This window comes from Chiloscyllium punctatum, chromosome 36 (genome assembly GCF_047496795.1).
Source record: "Chiloscyllium punctatum isolate Juve2018m chromosome 36, sChiPun1.3, whole genome shotgun sequence".
NCBI classification, from domain to species: domain Eukaryota; kingdom Metazoa; phylum Chordata; class Chondrichthyes; order Orectolobiformes; family Hemiscylliidae; genus Chiloscyllium; species Chiloscyllium punctatum.
This window is the reverse complement of record NC_092774.1, coordinates 39,678,894-39,699,470: the sequence shown is the minus strand read 5'-3', so window position 1 is coordinate 39,699,470 and position 20,577 is coordinate 39,678,894. Positions and strand designations below refer to the sequence as shown.

Genomic DNA, 20,577 nt, shown 5'->3' with positions numbered 1-20,577 from the left:
CACTGTATTCTGATAGATTAAAGGCTTAACAGACAATCAATTTTTCAGTGTATAATTTCAGTTACATCACACTACAAATTTTTGCTAGAAATTCTGTGTTACGATCGAGCCCTCCATAATCACTTGATGAAGGAGCATCGCTCCGAAAGCTAGTGCGCTTCCAATTAAACCTGTTGGACTATAACCTGGTGTTGTGTGATTTTTAACTTTGTACACCCCAGTCCAACACCGGCATCTCTAAATCAAGGCAATCGGAGTTTTTTTAAAACCCGAAAAGTAACGAAGTTTAACGACCCGAACCCGAAGATAAACGAAGGCAATCGGAGTTTCTTTAAACCGAAAAGTAACGATGTTTAAATGACGCGACCCCAAAATAAACGAAGCTACAACCCGAAAAATAACGAAGTTAAGGCAATCGGAGTTTTTTTTTAACCGAAAAGTAACGAAGTTCACAACCCAAACCGAAAATAAATGAATTTTAAGCGATCGAATTTTTTTCTATTAAAAGGATAACACCAGAAAATAACCAATCTCTGGAGATTGATTTTGTTTTACTTCTGAAAGCCACGAAGCACGGGAGAAAGAATTTTTTTAAAAAAACCAAAACTTAACAAAGCTTGGGAATTCAGATTCCAACCCTCCCCTCAGAGTTCAGCAATTTTCAAAGACCACTGTCCGTAACTACCAAAGCACCCTCAACTTCAATTAATCTCTCCCCCCTTTTTAATCATTTAACAAGTCCCCCAGACTCAACCATTGCTAAGACTGATCCTTTCGGGCTGGGCTAGTCAGTCAGACACCGCTTGAATGACATGAAAACCAAACGTTCTAAAAATAATCATGTCTGGCAGGCCGAATTCCTCAACACTCAATAGTGAAGGACATTCAACTCGTACACTACTGTTCACAGTCTGTCCGAGACGAAATGTGTCACGGCACCAGAATGAAGATCTGCCTCTTGGTTCCAGATCGGTCAAAGGAATCGACAAATAGGTCTATTCGAAAAGCAAGGTTCATTAGTTTATTGAATTAAGATATTTTAATGCAATTCTATCCAACAACACAGAGATTGAAGATTCTGTGTTCCGTGATGAAGTTGCGCAATTACATTTGAAAATTACACATTATTTATATGTTTTTAAAGAAATAGTAGTCTTAATTACGAGAAAGACCAATCCCATATAATAAGGTGACACGATATTAATCCAATGATATTTTCTTTAAGAAGGATATCTAATTTACATAAATTGTCATGCCATGTATTAGTTCAAGGTTAGTTCAAATGGTCAATTAATGTGTCAGTATTCATCTTATGAAAATTCTATTGTCCTCTTATCTTTGAACTGCAAGTTAATTCTGTGAATCAGCAGGTCGGTTCACAGGCTATTTTGTAGTATTCTTTTAAATCGAGAAGCCATTTTGTTGAAATAAAAATCTACATATTTTGTTGCCTAAATTCCAACTTTAGATCCTCACACCCACCTCCCAAATCAGTCTATCACGACCAGACTAGGCAACAATTTCTTCCCCCAAGCCATCAGGCTCCTTACCACTATATGATTTGACTCTTTTCCATCTGAATATTTTTGCATATTTTCGAATTTCTGCTCAAAAATTGTCCATTATTTATCATTCTTTTATTATGCTGTAACTTGAGTGTTTTGCACTCTGGTTCCTCGAAGTAGAGATGACAGAAACATTGGGAGCGTTCACAAAATTAATCCCGGGAATGGACATGTTTGCTAATGATGCAAGGTTGAGTCGCTTAGTTGAGCATTCGTTCGAGTTTGGAAGAATGAGAGGAGATATTAATGAATAAATATCAGAATCTGAGTGGGCATGAAAGGTTAGTTGCCAAAAAGGTAGTGTTCATTCGTGGGAGAGTCTCAGACCAGAAGGAATAGCCTCTAATCTTAAGTGTTTGCATATTTATTATGGAGATGAGGTGGATATCTTCTCTCAGAGGGTAATGAATGACAGGGCTATTGAAGTTCAATCACTAAGTATAATCAAGGCAGATGTTGGGCAGGATTTTAATCAATAGGGGAATCAATAATAAGGCATGAATGTGGATTTTTGGATTATAATATTAATCATTATGGTAATAAATAGTGGAGCAGATTCGATGGGGTGAATGGATTATTTTGGCCGAAGGGCTTATAAACATCCTGTGGGACCTTGACAGGGGAGATATGGATAAAATGCTTCAACTTATGTATGATATTCAGACTTAGGGTTCCACAGGATATGTCAGTCAACATTTTTCAGCATTTTTAGGAGAATGGGAATGAAGGTGATAATAGCTACAGCAGAGTAAGAATGAAGGGAGACTGTAGCATTAAGATTCACACATTTTTGAGGGAGGGAGAGAAGAAAGAATGTTCCACAGAAACCAGAATTGTCTGTTTTGAATTTCTATACTGTCTAGACAGCAATGTCTTCTGTAATCTCCTTTTACAGGATACGAGAAAGGGAGGATTTACAGCCAGAAATCTCAAAACAAGATCTGATAGAGACAATCAATTCATTGGCACGGGAATATCATCGGCCTTTGAATCTAGTAGAAAATATTTTATTTCTCTCCTGTCCTGTCTGCTTCACAAGGTTTCTTACATCAGTGAGACTGAGGTATGCATACCTGAGTGAGAGTGTTCCAATGAACTGACTGTGGGAAGAGCTTTAAGCGGGTACACAGCCTGAAATAGCAACACCCCATTCGCAATAGCAATAAATGGAACACGTTCCGTACATGAGTGGTCTTTCAACCGATTGTCAAAGCTGGAGAGAGACAAGGATTCCCACATCATGGAGAAATCGTGGGAGCAAAGCAGTATCTTCGCCCTTTCCATTCCTCATCCTGGGAGGGAGAGGGAGAGGGAGGAAACACTATTCACTTGTAGCAACTGAAGTGAATCCAGGGAGGGAGCGGACTCCGCAAAGGTGTCAGATGCTCTCTGTCCTTCTTAACGGTATATTAATTTTTTTCCCCTCAGTTTGATACGTTTATTTAAATACAATTTGCATTGTGGAAAAAGATCGCTTCTTTCTTCATGTTCAGATTTAAAAGGGTAGTTCTCATGGAATGGAGCAGAATCTAAGGGATTGGCATGTTGATATAAAATGTAGACATATGTTGCTTCATATGGTGTATATCTGATATTATTCGCTGTTATAAAAGCCTTGTGGCTAATATTTTTCACATTCTAATCTAGCACTGAAGTTATATTCTGTATTTCTTGTCATCTTTTTTATTAAATAGGATAGCAGAAAGTCATTCAGCAACTTTACTGGTTTGTTTTTCTCAAGTAGCCTTGACATTTCATTTTCATTGTCCTTGATTCAGCTCCATTTCCAGTGCCTTTGTAGGCAGCTTGTTCCAGGTTATTGTCACCGAAATGAAGATTTCCTCCATGCACACTTAAGGCTATCTGGCTGCATGAGGGTTTTCGGGTTTCTGTGTCCTGGATAATATGTGATCAGGCATCTGACAAACTACAGGAATTGTCACCAATGTTATGTTCATTTAACAGTACTGACTGATCACGTATTTTGTGAATTTATTTTTGCAGAAAGACATGTAGAAAGAAATCTGAAAGCAAATGATACATCAACTTCTGACAGAGCATCTTGATTCATTGGGATTTGAATATCAGCAACCATTCCAATTGAGAAGAAATGTTTGCTTTTGTCTGCTTGAGAGATTTTGGACACTTAAGCAGGAAGAATACGGAGACACCCGAGTGAGGGAGATTCAGTGCACTGACTGTGAAAATTGCTTGAAACCAGTTACTCAGTTTGGGGAATCAAAGTCTCACCCCTCACAGCTGACCAGCTGATGTACTGGCATGTTCACACCGGGGAGAAGCCATTCACTTGCTCCAAATACAGGAATACATTCGTCAATTCTCCTGGCCTGATGAAACATCCTTGGGTCCGCACTGGGGAGAGGCCTTTCACCTACTGTCACTGCAGGAAGGGGTTCATGAGTTCATCCACCCTGCAGACATATCAGTGGGTCCACACTGGGAGAGGCTGTTCTCCTGCCCTGAGTGCAGGAAGGGATTTGGTTGGGTGGACAACTTCCGAAGGCACTAGTGAGTTCATGTGCCATCACTGGGAGCGAAGGAGCAATGGCCAAGTGATATTATCAACTGGATTACCCACTCAACTCTGGGAACTCCCGGGTTTGAATCCTGCCACGGCAGATTGGAATTTGGTCAGAAATCTGGAGTTCAGAATCTAATGATGAAACCATTTTCAGGGGGAAAACATCCTCATCTGATTCACTCATGATTTTTTTAGGGAAGGAAACTGCTGTTGTGGGAAAGGATTCACTCAGTCGTCCCAGATGCATCCTTTACCCGGTCTGGCCTACACATGACTCCAGAGTCTCTGCAATATGGTCGACTTTAAACCCCTGTCCCCACCCCTGCCCCCGGAAAATGAGTGGGGAGAAACTTACTTGGATCTAGTATATGGGTTGAAATTGCTGAGTGAGACATTACTTCCTCCGGGTTAAGACTGTATCAAGGATTCAGTTACAAAGGGACACCTCAGTGCTTACCAATAGTAAAGCAACTGGAGTGGCAGGGGAGGTCAGGGGTGTGTGTGTGTGTGCTTTGAGCTTCAGCTGTTGAAGAAAAGAAAAGCTACTTTTTGTAATTTTTTTGCTGGGGAGATCATGAAGCTATAACAAAGTTGGGTCGCAATAAAGATTACCTAAATTCGGACTCAGACATTGAAAGATTTAAAATCCAACAGGCTTCTGTTTTAAAGCTGCTCACTCAGCTTCCAGCACTAAGGTGCCAAAGTCGTGTATCAGAAGGAGCAGTGAATCAGTAGCAAGTATCGTTAGAAACTGTTAAGATTTTCATTTCTGCAGGCACTGCATCGTTTCATCAGCATTGTAATGTTTACTGGCAGCAGCAGGAAGTGTTGTGGCTGTGTTCATGAGAAACAACATTAAAAATCACATAACACCAGGATATAGTCCAACAGGTTTATTTGGGAGCACTAGCTTTCGGAGCACTGCTCCTTCATCGGGTAGCTGTGGAGCAGGATCATAAGACACAGAATTTATAGCAAAAGATCAGTGTCATGCAACTGAAATGATATATTGAACAAACCAAGATTGCTGTTAAGTCTTTCATCTTTTAGAATGGGTTGCAGGTTTCAGTTCATTAATATGCAAATCCTAGAACTTCTTTTAAGTCATATCCTCGAGATAACTTAAGGTAGATAGGATAGTGAAGAAGGCGTTTGGTATGCTTTCCTTTATTGGTCAGAGTATTGAGTACAGGAGTTGGGAGGTCATGTTGCAGCTGTTCAGGACATTGGAATATTGTTGGAACTGTTGGAATATTGCATGCAATTCTGGTCTCCTTCCTATCGGAAAGATTACAGATTACATTACAGTGTGTAAATAGGCCCTTCGGTCCAACAAGTCCACACCGACCCGCCGAAGTGCAACCCACCCATACCTCTAACCGAACACTATGGGTAATTTAGCATGGCCAATTCACCTGACCTGCACATCTTTGGACTGTGAGAGGAAATCGGAGCACCCGGAGGAAACCCACGCAGACACGGGGAGAACGTGTAAACTCCACACAGTCAGTCGCCTGAGGCGGGAATTGAACCCCGGTCTCTGGCGCTGTGAGGCAGCAGTGCTAACCACTGTGCCACCGTGCCACCCATAAGATGTTGTGAAACTTTAAAGGGTTCAGAAAAGATTTACAAGGATGTTGCCAGGGTTAGAGGATTTGAGCTATAGGGAGAGGCTGAACAGGCTGGGGCTGTTTTCCCTGGAGCGTCGGAGGCTGAGGGTGACCTTATAGAGGTTTACAAAATTATGAGGGGCATGGATAGGATAAATAGACAAAGTATTTTCCCTGGGGTCGCGGAGTCCAGAACTAGAGGGCATTCCTTTTGGGTGAGAGGGAAAGATATAAAAGAGACCTAAGGGGCAACTTTTTCACGCAGAGGGTGGTACGTGTATGGAATGAACTGCCAGAGGATGTTGTGGAGGCTGGTACAATTGTAACATTTAAGAGGCATTTGGATGGGTATATGAATAGGAAGGGTTTGGAAGGATATGGGCTGGGTGCTGGCAGGTGGGATTAGATTGGGTTGGGATGTCTGGTCGGTATAGACGGATTGGACCGAAGGGTCTGTTTCCATGCTGTACATCTCTAAGACTCTATGACTCTATTTTATAAAAAGAAGTGATAGCTCAGACAATGCATGGAAGGTGTGATGTTCAAGTCTTTCAGTATCCTAATCTTGAGTCAGACTGGTTCTATTTCCAAAGTAGGAATTTATAAAATATTACATGCATTGACTGCCTGCAGATTGTGCACTTTTTGAGCAAAATACAATGTATTTGCATATATAATTTCACAAATTCACCCTATTGACTTATGTGCATGTGCGTGTGTGTGTGTGTGTGTGAGAGAGAGAGAGAGAGAGAGAGAGAGACTGTTTTGTATAGTGGAGTCACATGTAGTGTGACATCAACCCAAAGTCCATTTGAAGCCATCCTCATGGCTATTGATACCCAAGTTTGGAATCCAAGTTGAACTTAGCCTCTGCTCGGCCACCAGAAATGATTAAGCAGTTACACAACACACGTTGGAGAGTGGAAGGTGGGACTTGCCTTTTGATTTGCAGAAGGTGGGAGGTTCTGGATGCTGTGATCCAGGGCAAACACATGCTGGTGGACATTCGGCTCAGAGAGATGGAGCTGAAAGCGAGGGTGCAGACCTTTGATGAAAAAGATAACCAGACATTTTATTCCAGGAGTTGGTCATTCCTCTCCGGACAGACCCTTCTGATTGAGTCAGTGGACAGGATCAGGAGGTGTGAGCGTGGATCAGGCAGGTAAAGGGGATCGGAGAGAGGGCTGCAAGGAAGTGGAGGAGCAAACTGGCTGGGTACTGGGAGTACGAACAACATTGGGGAGGTGGTGGTAAGGGACAGAATAGTGATAGGGATTGTCTCTGGTCTCCGCAGTTGGTAGCAGGAGGCCAGATGACATCGGTGTCTATCTGGTGCCAGGATTCGGGAACCAATGTGCTCAGGGCTGAAGATGTGGAAAAGGGAGGTTACAGCAGGTGTGGTCCACAAATGTCAGGAGAGAGCCTCTGCTGAGGGTGCGTGAAAAGTTAGAAGCTAACTCTGGATGGCACAGTGGCTCAGTGGTTAGTACCGCTGCCTCACAGTGCCAGGGGTCCATGTTTGATTCCATCCTTGGGCAACTGTCTGTGTGGACTTTGGCACGTCCTCCTCCTTGTGTCTGTGTGGGTTACCTGTGAGTGCTCTAGTTTCCTCCCACAGTCCAAAGATCTGCAGTTTAGGGTGGATTGGCCATGCTTAAGTGTACAGATTAGAGTGGGTTAGCCATGAGGAACTGTAGGGCTGTAGGGTCAGCAGATGGGTGTGGATGGGATGCTGTTTGGAAGTTCCGTGTGAATTCGATGGGCCGAATGGCCTGTCAGAATTATGATTTTACTGCTTTCGCCACGTATATATTGAGAAATGATTGACCCAAGTCTGATGTGGGAGGAGTGGGTTCCAGTTCGTGAGATATCAACACCGGTCCTGGGGAAGGTGGGATTTGGGCAGTCTCTCCCCCCCATCCTCTGCCCCCCGTCCAATCTCTCACCACCCACTGTCCCCCGTCCATTCTCTCTACATCTCCACCCTTCTGCCCTGCATTCTCTTCCTGCCCACCTCTGCCCACCAGTCTTTCACTTTCCCTCACCATCGCTCTCCACAATCTTCTCCATTCCCATCACCCTCTGATCACCCCAGTGTTCTCATCCCCCCACTCTTTGTCCCACGGTCAATTATCTCTCTCACCCCCTGACACTCTGCCCCTCTGTCCATTCTCTCTCCTCTTCCACCCACTCCCTGTCCTTGCGGATGCCTCAAACCCTCTTCGATCGCTGTATCAAACCCTTCTAGGAAGAGAGAAAGAGAATGGATGTTGATGACTCTACCTGGTCGACACAGCTGCACGAGAAATGACTGATCTTTAAATTTGAGAATAGCTAAAATGATATATTCAGAAATATTATGAAAGCATGTTCAACTTTATAGAAAAGCTGCAGACATCTTTCTGAAACTTGCATTCAAATATGTCCAGTTAGTTCATAGTTGAGGACAGGGTGTAAGTTGTGGATGGTCTATTCCTAGTCTTGTGAAATTGATTCTGATTATACAGAAATAGAACCATAGAGTTGTACAGTATGGAAACAAATCCGTCGGTCCATGCTGACCAGGTATCCTAAATTAATCTTGGCACATATACCCATCTAAGTGTATTTTAAATTTTGTAATTGTACTAGCCTCCACCACTTCTTCTGGCAGCTAATTCAATACATGCAACACCCTTTGCGTGAAAAATTTGCCCCTTAGGTCCTTTTTATATCTTTCCCCCTCACCCAAAATTTTCGTTCTGGACTGTCCCACCCAGCGAAAAGACCTTGTATATTTAACATATCAATGCCCCTCATGATTTTATAAATCTCTATAAGGTTTTATAAACCCTCAGCATCCAACGCTGTATGAAAAACAGTCCCTGCAGCTGAACCCCTCCAACCTTCGCAACTTATTTATAAATCGTTTTTGAACCATTCTCAGTTTCACAACATCATTGCTACTCATGATTAATAGGCTGTGAACAATCTATCTTGTTCAGGGCATAAGAGGGGGAATTAACTTTCAAACTTTTTTTCTGACTGTGAGGTCCCTTTTAAATATTTTCCCTGTAAATGGAAATCTATGCCCTCTCGCTTGGGATTCCCCTACCCTGGGGAAAAGACATTGAAAAGTTGAGGAGTCACACAAAATGCAAACGCAATAAAATGTCGAGCTACAGGTAAAAAAAATTGGCTTCACCTTTTTTTTAAACTCCTGTTGCCATTTGACATTCGGGTACAAAATCTTGTCAGCAACACCAGCATCGCCACAGACCACACTGCGCATACTCCTCGGTGTCAGTAGGTATTGCGCATGTTCAGCGGTGTTAACAAGAACTGCGCATGCTTCACGCTGTCCACAATTACGGACCGCGACCTTCTTTTGATGGACCAATGGGGAGCTCGGGATGAGCGGAAGGAGCCTGGTTCTTTTGTCAATCAGAGCCCCGCTATTGTCTGAATACGGAAGTTTGACCATGAGCTTCTGAAGTTGCTACTGCTGTTGTTCCTCTCTGAATAAAGATTGAGCTTTACGCCAGACTGCAACTTCCTTCCTCTGTCCGACATCTGTGAGTACGGCACTTTCTTTTCTCACTCCCTTTTCCATTTGTTTTCATTCTGGGGTTCAATTTTTGTTTTGCAGTAATTGAAAGGAAAGGGAGTGAATCCCGGCGAGGGGAGAGACTCTGGAAAAGTTAGTCCAAGATTGTGTCTCAGTTTGCAAACACATGGCAAATGTAGTAGCACAATGTGAAGTTATCGCATTTGCTGTTTTACAAAAAAGCAGAAAGGAGACGCATTCCTTAAATAGTGATATATTGGGATGTGAAGAAAGTGAGGACTGCATATGCTGGAGTCGAAAAGTGTAGGGCTGGAAAAGCACAGCAGTTTCAGGCAGCATCTGAGAAGCAGGAGATTCGACATTTCAGGCACGAGCCCTTCATCAGGAATGATGTGTTGCTATACAAACAGGCCTCAGCGTCCTTCTATATCAGCAAGCAATGAGCAAGGCAAGTGGTACATTAGCAAGAGGAATTGAGTTCAGAGGTGGCGATGTCTTCCTGCAGTTTGGGGGGGTGTCATTGAATATATTCAAGGCTGAGTTCATTTGAATTTTCGACAACAAGGAAGTGGATGGTTCTCGGGGGAGGCAAGAAAATGGGTTTAAGACCAGTATAGAACAGTTAGATAGTCAGTCAGTGCAGAAACAGACTGTTCTGACCATCTAGTCCATGCTGACTATGTTCTCAAACTCAACTAGTTGCACCTGCCAGTGTTTGGCCCATATCCCTCTGAGCCATTCCTACTCATGTGCTGATCCAAATGCTTTTTCACCCTTTTAACTGGACTACATCCACCACTTGAACTGAATTGAATTTATTTATTGTCACATGTACTGAGGCACAGTGAAAAGCATTGTCTTGTGATCAAAAAGGCAGATGACATAGTTAAGTGGCATAGTAAATAATAGGTAAACAGTGGCAAAAACAAAAACACAGGTTCAGGCAAGTCCTGAGAGTTTGAGAGTCCATTCAGTATTCTAACAATAGGGTAGAAACTGTTACAAAATTGGCTGGTGCGTGTGTTCAGGCTTCTGTACCTTCTTCCCGATGGTAGAGATTGTAGACAAACATTACCAGAGTGGGATGGATCTTTAAGAATGCTGGCGGCTTCCCTTGACAGCAAGCCTGGTAGATGGATTCTATAGATGGGAGGTTGGCCTTTGTGATTGTCCGGGCTGAGTTCACCACTCTCTGAAACTGTCTCCAATCTTGAATGGTACAGTTGCCATACCAGGTAGTGATACATCCAAGACAGCTTGTTGTGGATGACCACTCCCAGGAGCTTAACACTCTCCTCTCATTCCACCTCTGTGCTGTTAATGTGTATGGGGACATGAGTAACATCCCGCCAAAAGTCAATAACGAGTTTCGTGGTTTTGGCCTGTGGGTCAGGAAACTGAAGATCGAGTTGCAGAGAGTGGGGCTTCGTCCAAGATCACGAAGTTTAGTAATCAGTCTCGAGGGGATAATAGTGTTGAAGACTGAACTGTAGTCAAGTAGGATTCTTAAGTACCTGTTCTTGGTGTCAAGATGTTCTAGGGAGGAGGAAAGGGCAAATGATATGGCATCTGACATGGATCCCAATTTGCTGATAGGCAAATTCAAAGCAATTCATGACCACCGAAGTTAGGGTAACTGGGCGGTAGTCATTGAGACATGCTGCATGAGTCTTCTGAGGCACAGGGATGATGTTGGCCCTCTTGAAACAGACAGGGACAATGGCCTGTTGCAGGAAGAGGTTGAAGATGTGCGAGATGACCTCTGCCAGTTGATCTGCACATGCTCTGAGTGCACGGCCTGGTCCTCCGTCTGATCCCATCACTTTCCTTGGATTCACACGAAGGAAAACTGATCTGACCTCTGGACTTTGTCTGGACATTCATTCCACACACAAACCACTCTTAAAAAAGGGTGCTTCTGATGTCTTTTTAAAATCTTTCTCCACTCACCTTAAAAATTTGCTCCCTAATCTTGAAGCTCACATCTGAGCGAAAGGACATCTCTATCCTTCGTGATTTTATAATCCTCTGTAAGGTCATCTCTCAATATCCTAAGCTCCGGTGAAAAAGATTCCCAGTTTATCCATCTAGCTGTAGGTAGATTAATATCCAGTCATGATCTGTTGAATGCTGGTGCAGGCTTGAAAGACCAAATGGCCTACTCCTGCTCCCAAGTTTCTCTCACTGTGTGCAGAACAGCAAGAGCCTATAGGACACAGGAGCAGAAATTAGGCCAATCAGTCCACTGGGTCTGCTCCACCATTCAATCATGGCTGATAAGTTTCTCAACCCCATTCTCCAGCTTTCTCCCCTTTATTACAGACTCCCTAATTGAGAAATTGAGAAACAAATTTTGTAAGGAGATTTCAGTTATCTGTAATAAAAATGCGGTGGTTATGGTCAGGGATTTTAACTTTCGAAACATAGACTGGGACTGCCGTAGTGTTAAGGGTTTCGATGAAGAGGAATTGAAATGTGTACAAGAAAATTTTCTGATTCAGTAAGTGGATGTTCTGACTAGTGAAGGTGCAAAACGTGACCTGCTCTTGGGAAATAAGGCAGGGCAAGTGACTCAGCTGTCAGTGGAGGAGCACTTTGGGGCCAGTGACCATAATTATGAGCTATAAAAGAGTGATGATAAAGTAGAGACCAGCTCTAAATTGGAGGATGGCTAACTTGGTATTAGGCAAGATCTTCCAAAAGCTAACTGGGAGCAGATGTTCGCAGGTAAAGGGATGGTGAGAAAATGGGAAACCTTCAAAAATAAGAAACTGAGAGTCCAGAGACAGTATATTCCTGTGAGGTTGAAAGGGGAAAAACTAGGTAAAAACAAGGACTGCAGATGCTGGAAACCAGATTCTAGATTAGATGAAGGGCTTTTGCCCAAAACATCAATTTTCTTGCTCCTCGGATGCTGCCTGAACTGTGTTTTTCCAGCACCACTCTAATCTAGAACCTAGGGTGAAAGGGGAGGCTGGTAGGTGTAGTGAATGCTGAATGACGAGAGGAATTGAGCTTTTGGTTCAGAAAAAGAAGGAAGCATATGACAAGTATAGACAGGAGAGACCGAGTGAATCCTGACAGTACAAAGGCAGTTGGAGTATACTTAAGAGTAAACTCAGGAGGGCAAAAAGGGACCATGAGATAGCTTTGACAAGTAGAGTTAAGGAGAATCCAAAGGGTTTGTATAAATACATTAAGGAGAAAAGGATAACTAGGGAGAGAACAGGGCCCCTCAAAGATCAGCAAGACAGCCTATGTGTGGAACTGCAGGAATTGGGGGAGATAATAAATAAGTATTTTGCATCAGTGTTTACTGTAGAGAAGGACAGAGAAGAAATAGAATGTGTGAAAACAGATGATGATATCTCGAAAAATGTAAAAATGTCTGTACTACAAAGGAGGTGGTGCTGCATATCTTGAAATGCAAGCAAGTGGATAAATCCCCAGAACCTGATCAGTTGTACCCTAGAACTCTGTGGGAAGCTAGAGAAGTGATTGTTGGGTCCCTTGCTGAGGTATTTGTACCATTGATAGTCACACGTGAGGTGATGAAAGACTGGAGGTTGTCTAACGTGGTACCAGTATTTAAGAAAGATTGCAAGGAAAAGCCATAGAACTATCAACCAATGAGCCTGACATTGCCGGTGGGCAAGTTGTTGGAGGTAATCCTGAGGGACAGGATTTACATGTATTTGGAAAGGCAAGGACTAATTCGGGATAGTCAGCATGGCTTTGTGCGTGAGAAATCATGTCTCACGAACTTGATTGAATTTTTTTAAGTAACAAGGGATTGACAAGGGCAGAGCAGTAGACATGATCTCCATGGACTTCAGAAAGGCATTCAACAAGGTTCCTCATGAGAGATTGGTTAGCAAGGTTAGCTTTCGAGAAATACAGGGAGAACTAGCCATTTGGATACAGATCTGGATTGAAGGTAGAAGACAGAGGGTGGTGGTGAAGGGTTGATTTTCAGACTGGAGGCCTGTGACCAGTGTCTGTGACCACAAGGATTGGTGCTGGTTCCATTACTTTTCGTCATTTATATGAATGATTTGGATGTGAGCATAAGAGGTATAGTTAGTACGTTTGCAGATGACACCAAAATTGGAGGTGTAGTGGACAGCAAATAAGGTTACCGCCGATCACAACGGGATCTTGATCCGATGGGCCAATGGGCTAAGGAATGGCAGATGGAGTTTAATTTAGATAAATGTGTGGTACTACATTTTGGAAAAGCCAATCAGGTAAGGTCCAAGGGAGTGTTGCTGATCAAAGAGACCTTGGAGTGCAGGTTCATAGCTCCTTGACAGTAGAGTCGCAGGTAGATAGAACAGTGAGGAAGGCATTTGGGTAGTAAAGTTGAGAGGTAACGTTGCAGCTGTATAGGACACTGGTTCGGCCACTTTCGGAATATTGTGTGCAATTCTGGTCTCCTTCCTATCAGGAAGATGCTGTGAAACTTGAAAGGGTTCAGAAAAGATTTACAAGGATGTTGCCGTGTTTGAAGGATTTTAGCTGGAGAGGCAGAATAGACTCGGGCTGTTTTCGAGAGCATTAGAGACTTTTGTGGCGCGGGGGGGGGGGGGGGGGCGGTCATCTTCCACACGTTTATTCTATCCATAATCCTCATGATTTTATAAACAGACAAGGTCTTTTCCCTGGGTTGTGGAGTCAGAACTAGAGGGCATCGGTTTAGAGTGAGAGGGGAAAGATTTTAAAAGGGACCTCAGGGACAAGTGTTTCATGTAGAGGGTGGTGCATGTATGGGATGAATGTCAGAGTAAGTGATGGAGGATGGTACAATTACTGCATTTAAAAGGCATCTGGATGGGTATATGAATAGGAAGGGTTTAGAGCGATAGTGGCCAAGTCCTGGCAAATGGGACAAGATTAGGTTAGGATAACTGGTCGGCATGGACGAGTTGGACTAAAGGGTCTGTTTTCATTCTGTACACCTCTACGATGTTACTTCAGGACTCTGAAATTGTTCATGAAAACCACCTCAGTAATCTGCTCAGTTTTAAGACTACAATATACAGGAGCAGAATAAGGCCATTTGCCCCACTGAGTCTGCTCCACCAGTCGATCATGGCCGGTATGTTTCTCAATCCCATTCTGTTGCCTTCTCCTCGTAACCCTTGATCCCCTTACTTATCAAAGACCTATCTATCCCTGTCTTAAATGCCCTCTGCAGCGTTGAGATCCACAGATTCACCATCCTCTGCCTGAAGGAATTCCTCCTCATCTCAGTTCTGAAGGGCATTCCTTCACCCTGAGCCTGTGTCCTCTGGTCCTCGTTTCTCCTACTGGTGGAAACATCTTCCCCACATCCACTGTATCCAGTCAGAGTCACACAGCACGGAAACAGATCCTTCGGTCGAACCAGTCCATCTCGACCATAATCCCAAACTAAACTAGTCCCACCTACATGTGCTTGGCCCAATATCCCTCTGAACATTTCTTATTCATGTACTATTCCAAATGTCATTTAAATGTTGTGACTGTAAGCGCATCTACCACTTCCTCTGGAAATTCATTCCACACATGAAGCACTCTGTGTGAAAATGTTGCCCCTTATTTTGTTTTTAAATCTTTCTGTTCTCACCTTAAAAATATGTCTGCTAGTCTTGAAATCCCTCATTCCAGGGAAATGACTCCTGACATTGATCTTCTCTGTATCCAGCAAGATTTTATAAATCTCTAAGAAGACCTGAAATGTTAGCTTCCTCTCTCTATGTGGACGCTGCCTGACCAGCTGTGATCTCCAGCATTTGTTGTTTTCAGGACGGATTCCAGCATCTGTCGCAATGCACTCCTAAATGTTGGCTACCTCTTTCCAGATCCTTCGAGACTCGACCTTACTCAACAATCCACTGTGCGGTACAGTCAATAAAGCTCCACGTTGCATCTCTTTCAGCACACATGGGCAGCACATGGCTCAGTGGTTAGCACTGCTGCCTCACAGCACCAGGGACAAGGATTTGACTCCAGCTTTAGGTGACTGACTGTGTGGAGTTTGCACATTGTTCACCCCGTAGCTGTATGAGTTTCATCCAGGTGCTCCGGTTTGCTCCCACAGTCCAAAGATTTTCAGGTTTGGGTGAATTGGCCATGCTAAATTGCCCCATAGTATTCGGGGATGTGTGCGTTAGGTATATTAGTCGGAGGTAAATGGAGAGAGTGATAGGAGTAGGGAAATGGGTGTGGGTGGGTTACTCTTCGGAGTGTTGTTATGTACTTGTTGGGCCAAATGGCCTCATTCTGCACTGTAGGGATTCTATGTGGCAACCCCCCAGCTTTTTGCATTTCCATAGGGGAAGTGAGGACAGGCCGGAAGTTCAGTGAGTGTGAAGCGAAAATTAAATGTAGTGCTTTGCTTGAGCTCAAGCTGAGTGACTTGGTGGCGGGACTGGAAAAGGAAGGTACGGTGTCTCAGTGGTTAGTGCTGCTGCCTCACGGCATCAGGGCCCCAGGTACAATTCCAGCCTCGGGGCCGTTGGCTGTGTGGATATTGCACATTCTCCAACTGGTGTTTGTGGCGGATTTCTTCCAGTGCACCTGTTTCTTCTCACTATCCAAAGATGTGCAGGTTTGGGTGAATTAGCCATGTTAAATTGTCCATAGTGTCCAGGATGTGTAGGTTAGATGCATTAATCAGGTGTAAATGTAGAGCAATCGGAGCAGGGTAATGGTGCTTTCAATTTCATGGAATTACAAAAGAATTACAAAAGGCGACTGACTGTGTGGAGTTTGCACGTTCTCCCCGTGTCTGCGTGGGTTTCCTCCGGGTGCTCCGGTTTCCTCCCACAGTCCAAAAATGTGCAGGTCAGGTGAATTGGCTATGCTAAATTGCCCGTAGTGTTAGGTAAGGGGTAGATGTAGGGGTATGGGTGGGTTGCGCTTCGGCGGGGCGGTGTGGACTTGTTGGGCCGAAGGGCCTGTTTCCACACTGTAAGTAATCTAATCTAATCTAAAAAGAATGTTCCGCATAAAGTAGAATTGCTTGTTCTGACTGACAGTGATGACTTTCATAATCTTTTTTTCAAGTGCATTTGAAGATCTGAAGACTGAAGTTTCAAATTCAACAGACGAAGGGCTTATGCCCGAAACAGGAACTCTCCTGCTCCTTGGATGCTGCCTGACCTGCTGTGTATTTCCAGCACCACACATTTTGACTGACTCTCCAGCGTCTGCAGTCCTCATTTTCACGTCAATGACAGACAGTCAATCAATCCATTGGGACTCTAACGATCTTCGATTTTGATTCTATGAGAAGGAGCAAAACTCTTTGGTTTCTGTTTCAGTAAGCTTTCAGCATCAGTGGAGCTAGATGAGAGACGCAACTGTGGCAGCGCATTAAGTGTGCAGTCTGTAACAATTATACAGCCTGGAAAGAGGAATTCACGGCAGGGAGGGGTTGTGCATGCATTTGTGTGCAGCTGAAGCTTTGGCCGTGGAGAAACCAGAGGAATCTCGCCCCATGGAGAAACCAGAGGAATCTCGCCCCATGGAGAAACCGTGGCAGTGTGGTGACTGCAGGAAAGGCTTCAGTGTCCCATCTGCCCTGGAAATTCATCAGCGCAGTCACACCAGGGAGAGGCCGTTTTCCTGCCCAGAGTGTGGGAAGGGATTTATCCGCTCTTCCCACCTGCTGGACCACCGCCGGGTCCACACTGGGGAGAGACCATTCACCTGCCCTGAGTGCGGGAACAGCTTCACCCACTCCTCCCACTTGCTGGCGCACCAGCGTGTCCACACCGGGGAGAGGCCCTTCCCCTGCTCTGATTGTGGGAAGGCCTTTGGCAAATCCTCTGACTTACTGAAGCACCAGCGGGTCCACACGGGGGAGAGGCCATTCAGTTGCCACGAGTGCGGGAAGGCCTTTAGCGATTCCTCTGCCCTGCTGAGGCACCAGTGGGTCCACACAGGCAAGAAGCCGTTCCCCTGCCCTGAATGTGGGAAGGGCTTCAGCAGTTCCTCCTCCCTGCTGACACACCAGCGGGTCCACACTGGGGAGAGGCCATTTGCCTGCCCTGAGTGTGGGAAGGACTTTACCCAGCCCTCCCAACTGCTAACCCACCGGCGAGTCCACACCGGGGAGAAGCCATTCTCCTGCTCAGTGTGCGGGAAGGGCTTTGCGGTCTCCTCCAACCTCGTGACCCACCAGCGGGTCCACACGGGGGAGAGGCCCTTCAGCTGTCCCGAGTGCGGGAAGGCTTTCAGCAATTCCTCCCACCTACTGAGGCACCAGCGGGTCCACACCGGGGAGAAGCCGTTCTCCTGCCCAGAGTGTGAGAAACGCTTTAACCGCTCTTCCCACCTACTGACCCACCAGCGGGTCCACACGGGAGTGTAGCCGTTCTATTGCCCTGAGTGCAGGAAGGGCTTCAGCAATTCTTCTGCTCTGCTGACCCACCGGCGGGTCCACACAGGGGAGAGGCCATTCAGCTGCCCTGAGTGCGGCAAGAGGTTCACATTTTCCAGCAACTTGTGAAGACACCAGCGGGGACACCAGTGCTCCCAACAATCGGATACCGCCAGTGACGCTACTGTGGACTAAACCTTGTGCCCCACTCTGACAATGGGTGCAGTGGGAACATTGTTGGGCTTTTAAAACAATTTTCTGGACTGCACACTGCCTCGCACCCCCAAGTGCAATCCTAAAGTGGCTCGGGGTGACATAGTGGCTCAGTGCTTAGCACAGCTGCCTCATAGAGCCATGGACCCGGGTTTGATTCTACTGTTTGATTCTTCCGTGTCTGCATGGGTTTCCTCCGGGTATTCCAGTTTTGCTCCCACTATACAAAGATGTACAAGTTAGGGTGAGTTAGCCTAGCTCAATTGTCCATAGTGTTCAGGGATGTGTAATGTGGTGCATTAGTCAGGGGTAAATGGAGACTGGTCAAGAGTGTGGTGCTGGAAAATCACAGCAGGTCTGGCAGCATCTGAGGCGCAGGAGCATCGACGTTTTGGGCATAAGTCCTTCCTCAGCAATGATGCCTGAAACATTGATTCTCCTGCTCTTCGGACGCTGCTTAATCTGCTGTGCTTTTCCAGCACCAGACTCTCGACTGTGATCTTCAGCATCTGCAGTCCTCACTTTCTCCAAGTAAACGCAGCAACCCAGGTAGCGTTAGGAGGTGAAGTTAGCATTTCGGGTATTAACCCTCCTTCAGGACTGAAGAAGGGTTCTTCCCAAAACATTGACTTCTGTATCAGAAACAATTTACCAGGATGTTGCCGGGGGTCGGAGGGTTTGAGCTGCAGGGAGAGGCTATTTGGCTGGGTGAGAGATTTAAAAGGGACGTAAGGGGTAATGTTTTCATGCAGAGGGTAGTGCGTGTATGGAATGAGTTTCCAGAGAAAGTGGAGGCTGGTACAATTATACCACTTAGAAGGCATCTGGTTTCGGACATGAACAGGAAGGGTTAAGACGGATATGGGCCAAGTACTGACAAATGGGACAAAATTAATTTAGGATGTCTTGACAGCATCGATGAGTTGGACCAAAGGGTCTGTTTCCATGCTGTATATCTCTATGTCTACCGGTCCTGATGTAAATTTTAAAATGGAGTCCAAGTAACTTTGAATAGTTCAGTCTTGTTGAACTCACCTCTTGAAAGGTTTCAAATGAATCCCTCCAAGTGATACTGTTTAAAAATGCCGTGTTGGACAAAATATCCCATTAAGTTCGACACAAATCCACAGCTGAAGGCATCAGAAGTCACACAACACCAGCTTACAGACCAACAGGTTTATTTGAAATTACAAGCTTTAGGAGCATTGCTCCTTCTTCAATGCTGCTGCTTCATCACTTCACCGACAAAGGAGCAGTGCTCTGAAATCTCGTGAGTTCAAATAAACCTGTTGGACTCTAACCTGGTGCCGTGTGACTTCTGACCTTGTCCAGCCCAATCCAACACCAGCACTTCCAAATCAGAGTTGACTAATGAGATCGGATTTTATTCAGTGTGATTAAGTGAGGTGCTCATCTGAAAACTCAAAACTGTTGGAGCGACAAAGAGACACGAGTCAGTGTTACAGCACGGAGACAGGCCCATCGGCCCAAACTGGTTCATGCTGACCAAAACATCCATCAACAGTAACCCCATTTCCCTGCACTTGGCCACTATCCTTCTAAACCTCTCCTCTCCATGTATTTGACCAAATGCCTTTTAATTGTTGTTAATGTATCTCCCTCAACCACTTCCACTGGCAGCTCATTCCATACACAAACCACTCTCTAAAATTTTTGCCCCACATATTTTTTCAATCTCTCCCCTCTCACCGTACAAATGTGTCCCCAGTCTTGTAATTCCCCCATCCTAGGTAAGAGGCAACAATCCTTAACCCTATCTATAACCCTCACAGTTTTATAAACTTCGCCTCTCATCCTCCTCTGCTCCAGCGGGAAAAACATCCCAGCCTTAATTCCAATTTGTTAATAATGGTGCATTGATAATTTCAGCTGTGTGTGTGTCAAGGATCTCATTTCTAAGCCAATGCAGTGCCTCTTAAGTTTACCTGACCTTAAAACAAATGGTACTCCATTCATTTAAAATGTTTATGGTTTCTGTGCAAAGTCAGTCCTCATTGGAAAACAGCCAATAGTGTCTTAAATCCCATAGGCTGCTTCTGACCAGGTGTGTATGCTCTGTTTGGAGATGTAGGAGTAAAACTTCACAATAAAATATTAATACAGCCTTTATTCATGACTCATTATTAAACACACTTTCTCCATTTACAGCTGTAATTGAGAGGCTTCTCTGAATTTAGTCGACGTGTTTGTAACAAGTTGTGAAACATGAAAGGACTCTGAAAAGATTTACAAAGATACTGCCAGGGTTGGAGCTGTTGCAAGAGGCTGAAATAGACTAGTGCTATTATCCCTGGAGGGTCAGAGGCTGAGGGGTGACCTTACAGACTGTTTCGCTACAGACTGTTTCGCTGTAGAGTGTTTCAGAAAAAAAAATCTCAAACCTTTTTCCAATTGTTGCCTTTGCCAATATCTGTTGGCCATTAGTGAAGTCCCTTAGCCCAGTTAAATTGGACCCTCTGCCTTTTACAACCCCTCTTGGGAAAAAAAATCAAGACGACATAATCTTCTTAAAGGAGTAACATCATCACAACAGAGAGCACACAAACAGAAACATTTCTATCACAAGGTTGACAGTTAACAGGCCAAGATAATGACTTTTCAATTTAGCCAATCAATTCAAGTCAGGTCCTTTGGCTACCAATACCTACTAAATTTAAATCTGATAGGATTGGTCCTCTGTTGTCAAAACCATTGTAAAAACTCAATATGGC

The 20,577-nt window shown here is 44.6% G+C and overlaps 1 protein-coding gene and 1 long non-coding RNA gene across 2 annotated transcripts in view; both read left to right on the top strand.

Annotated features, from left to right (window-relative positions):
• LOC140461044 (uncharacterized) overlaps window positions 1-19,965 on the top strand; it is a 153,147-nt gene extending 133,182 nt beyond the window's left edge. Inside the window, 1 exon segment of the mRNA XM_072555829.1 lies at window positions 16,645-19,965. Within this exon segment, the coding sequence (XP_072411930.1) occupies window positions 16,645-17,827 (1,183 nt within the window). The 3' untranslated portion in view covers window positions 17,828-19,965.
• The window catches only part of LOC140460440 (uncharacterized), a 252,860-nt gene that overhangs the window by 136,136 nt on the left and 96,147 nt on the right, over window positions 1-20,577 (top strand). The window lies entirely within an intron of this gene.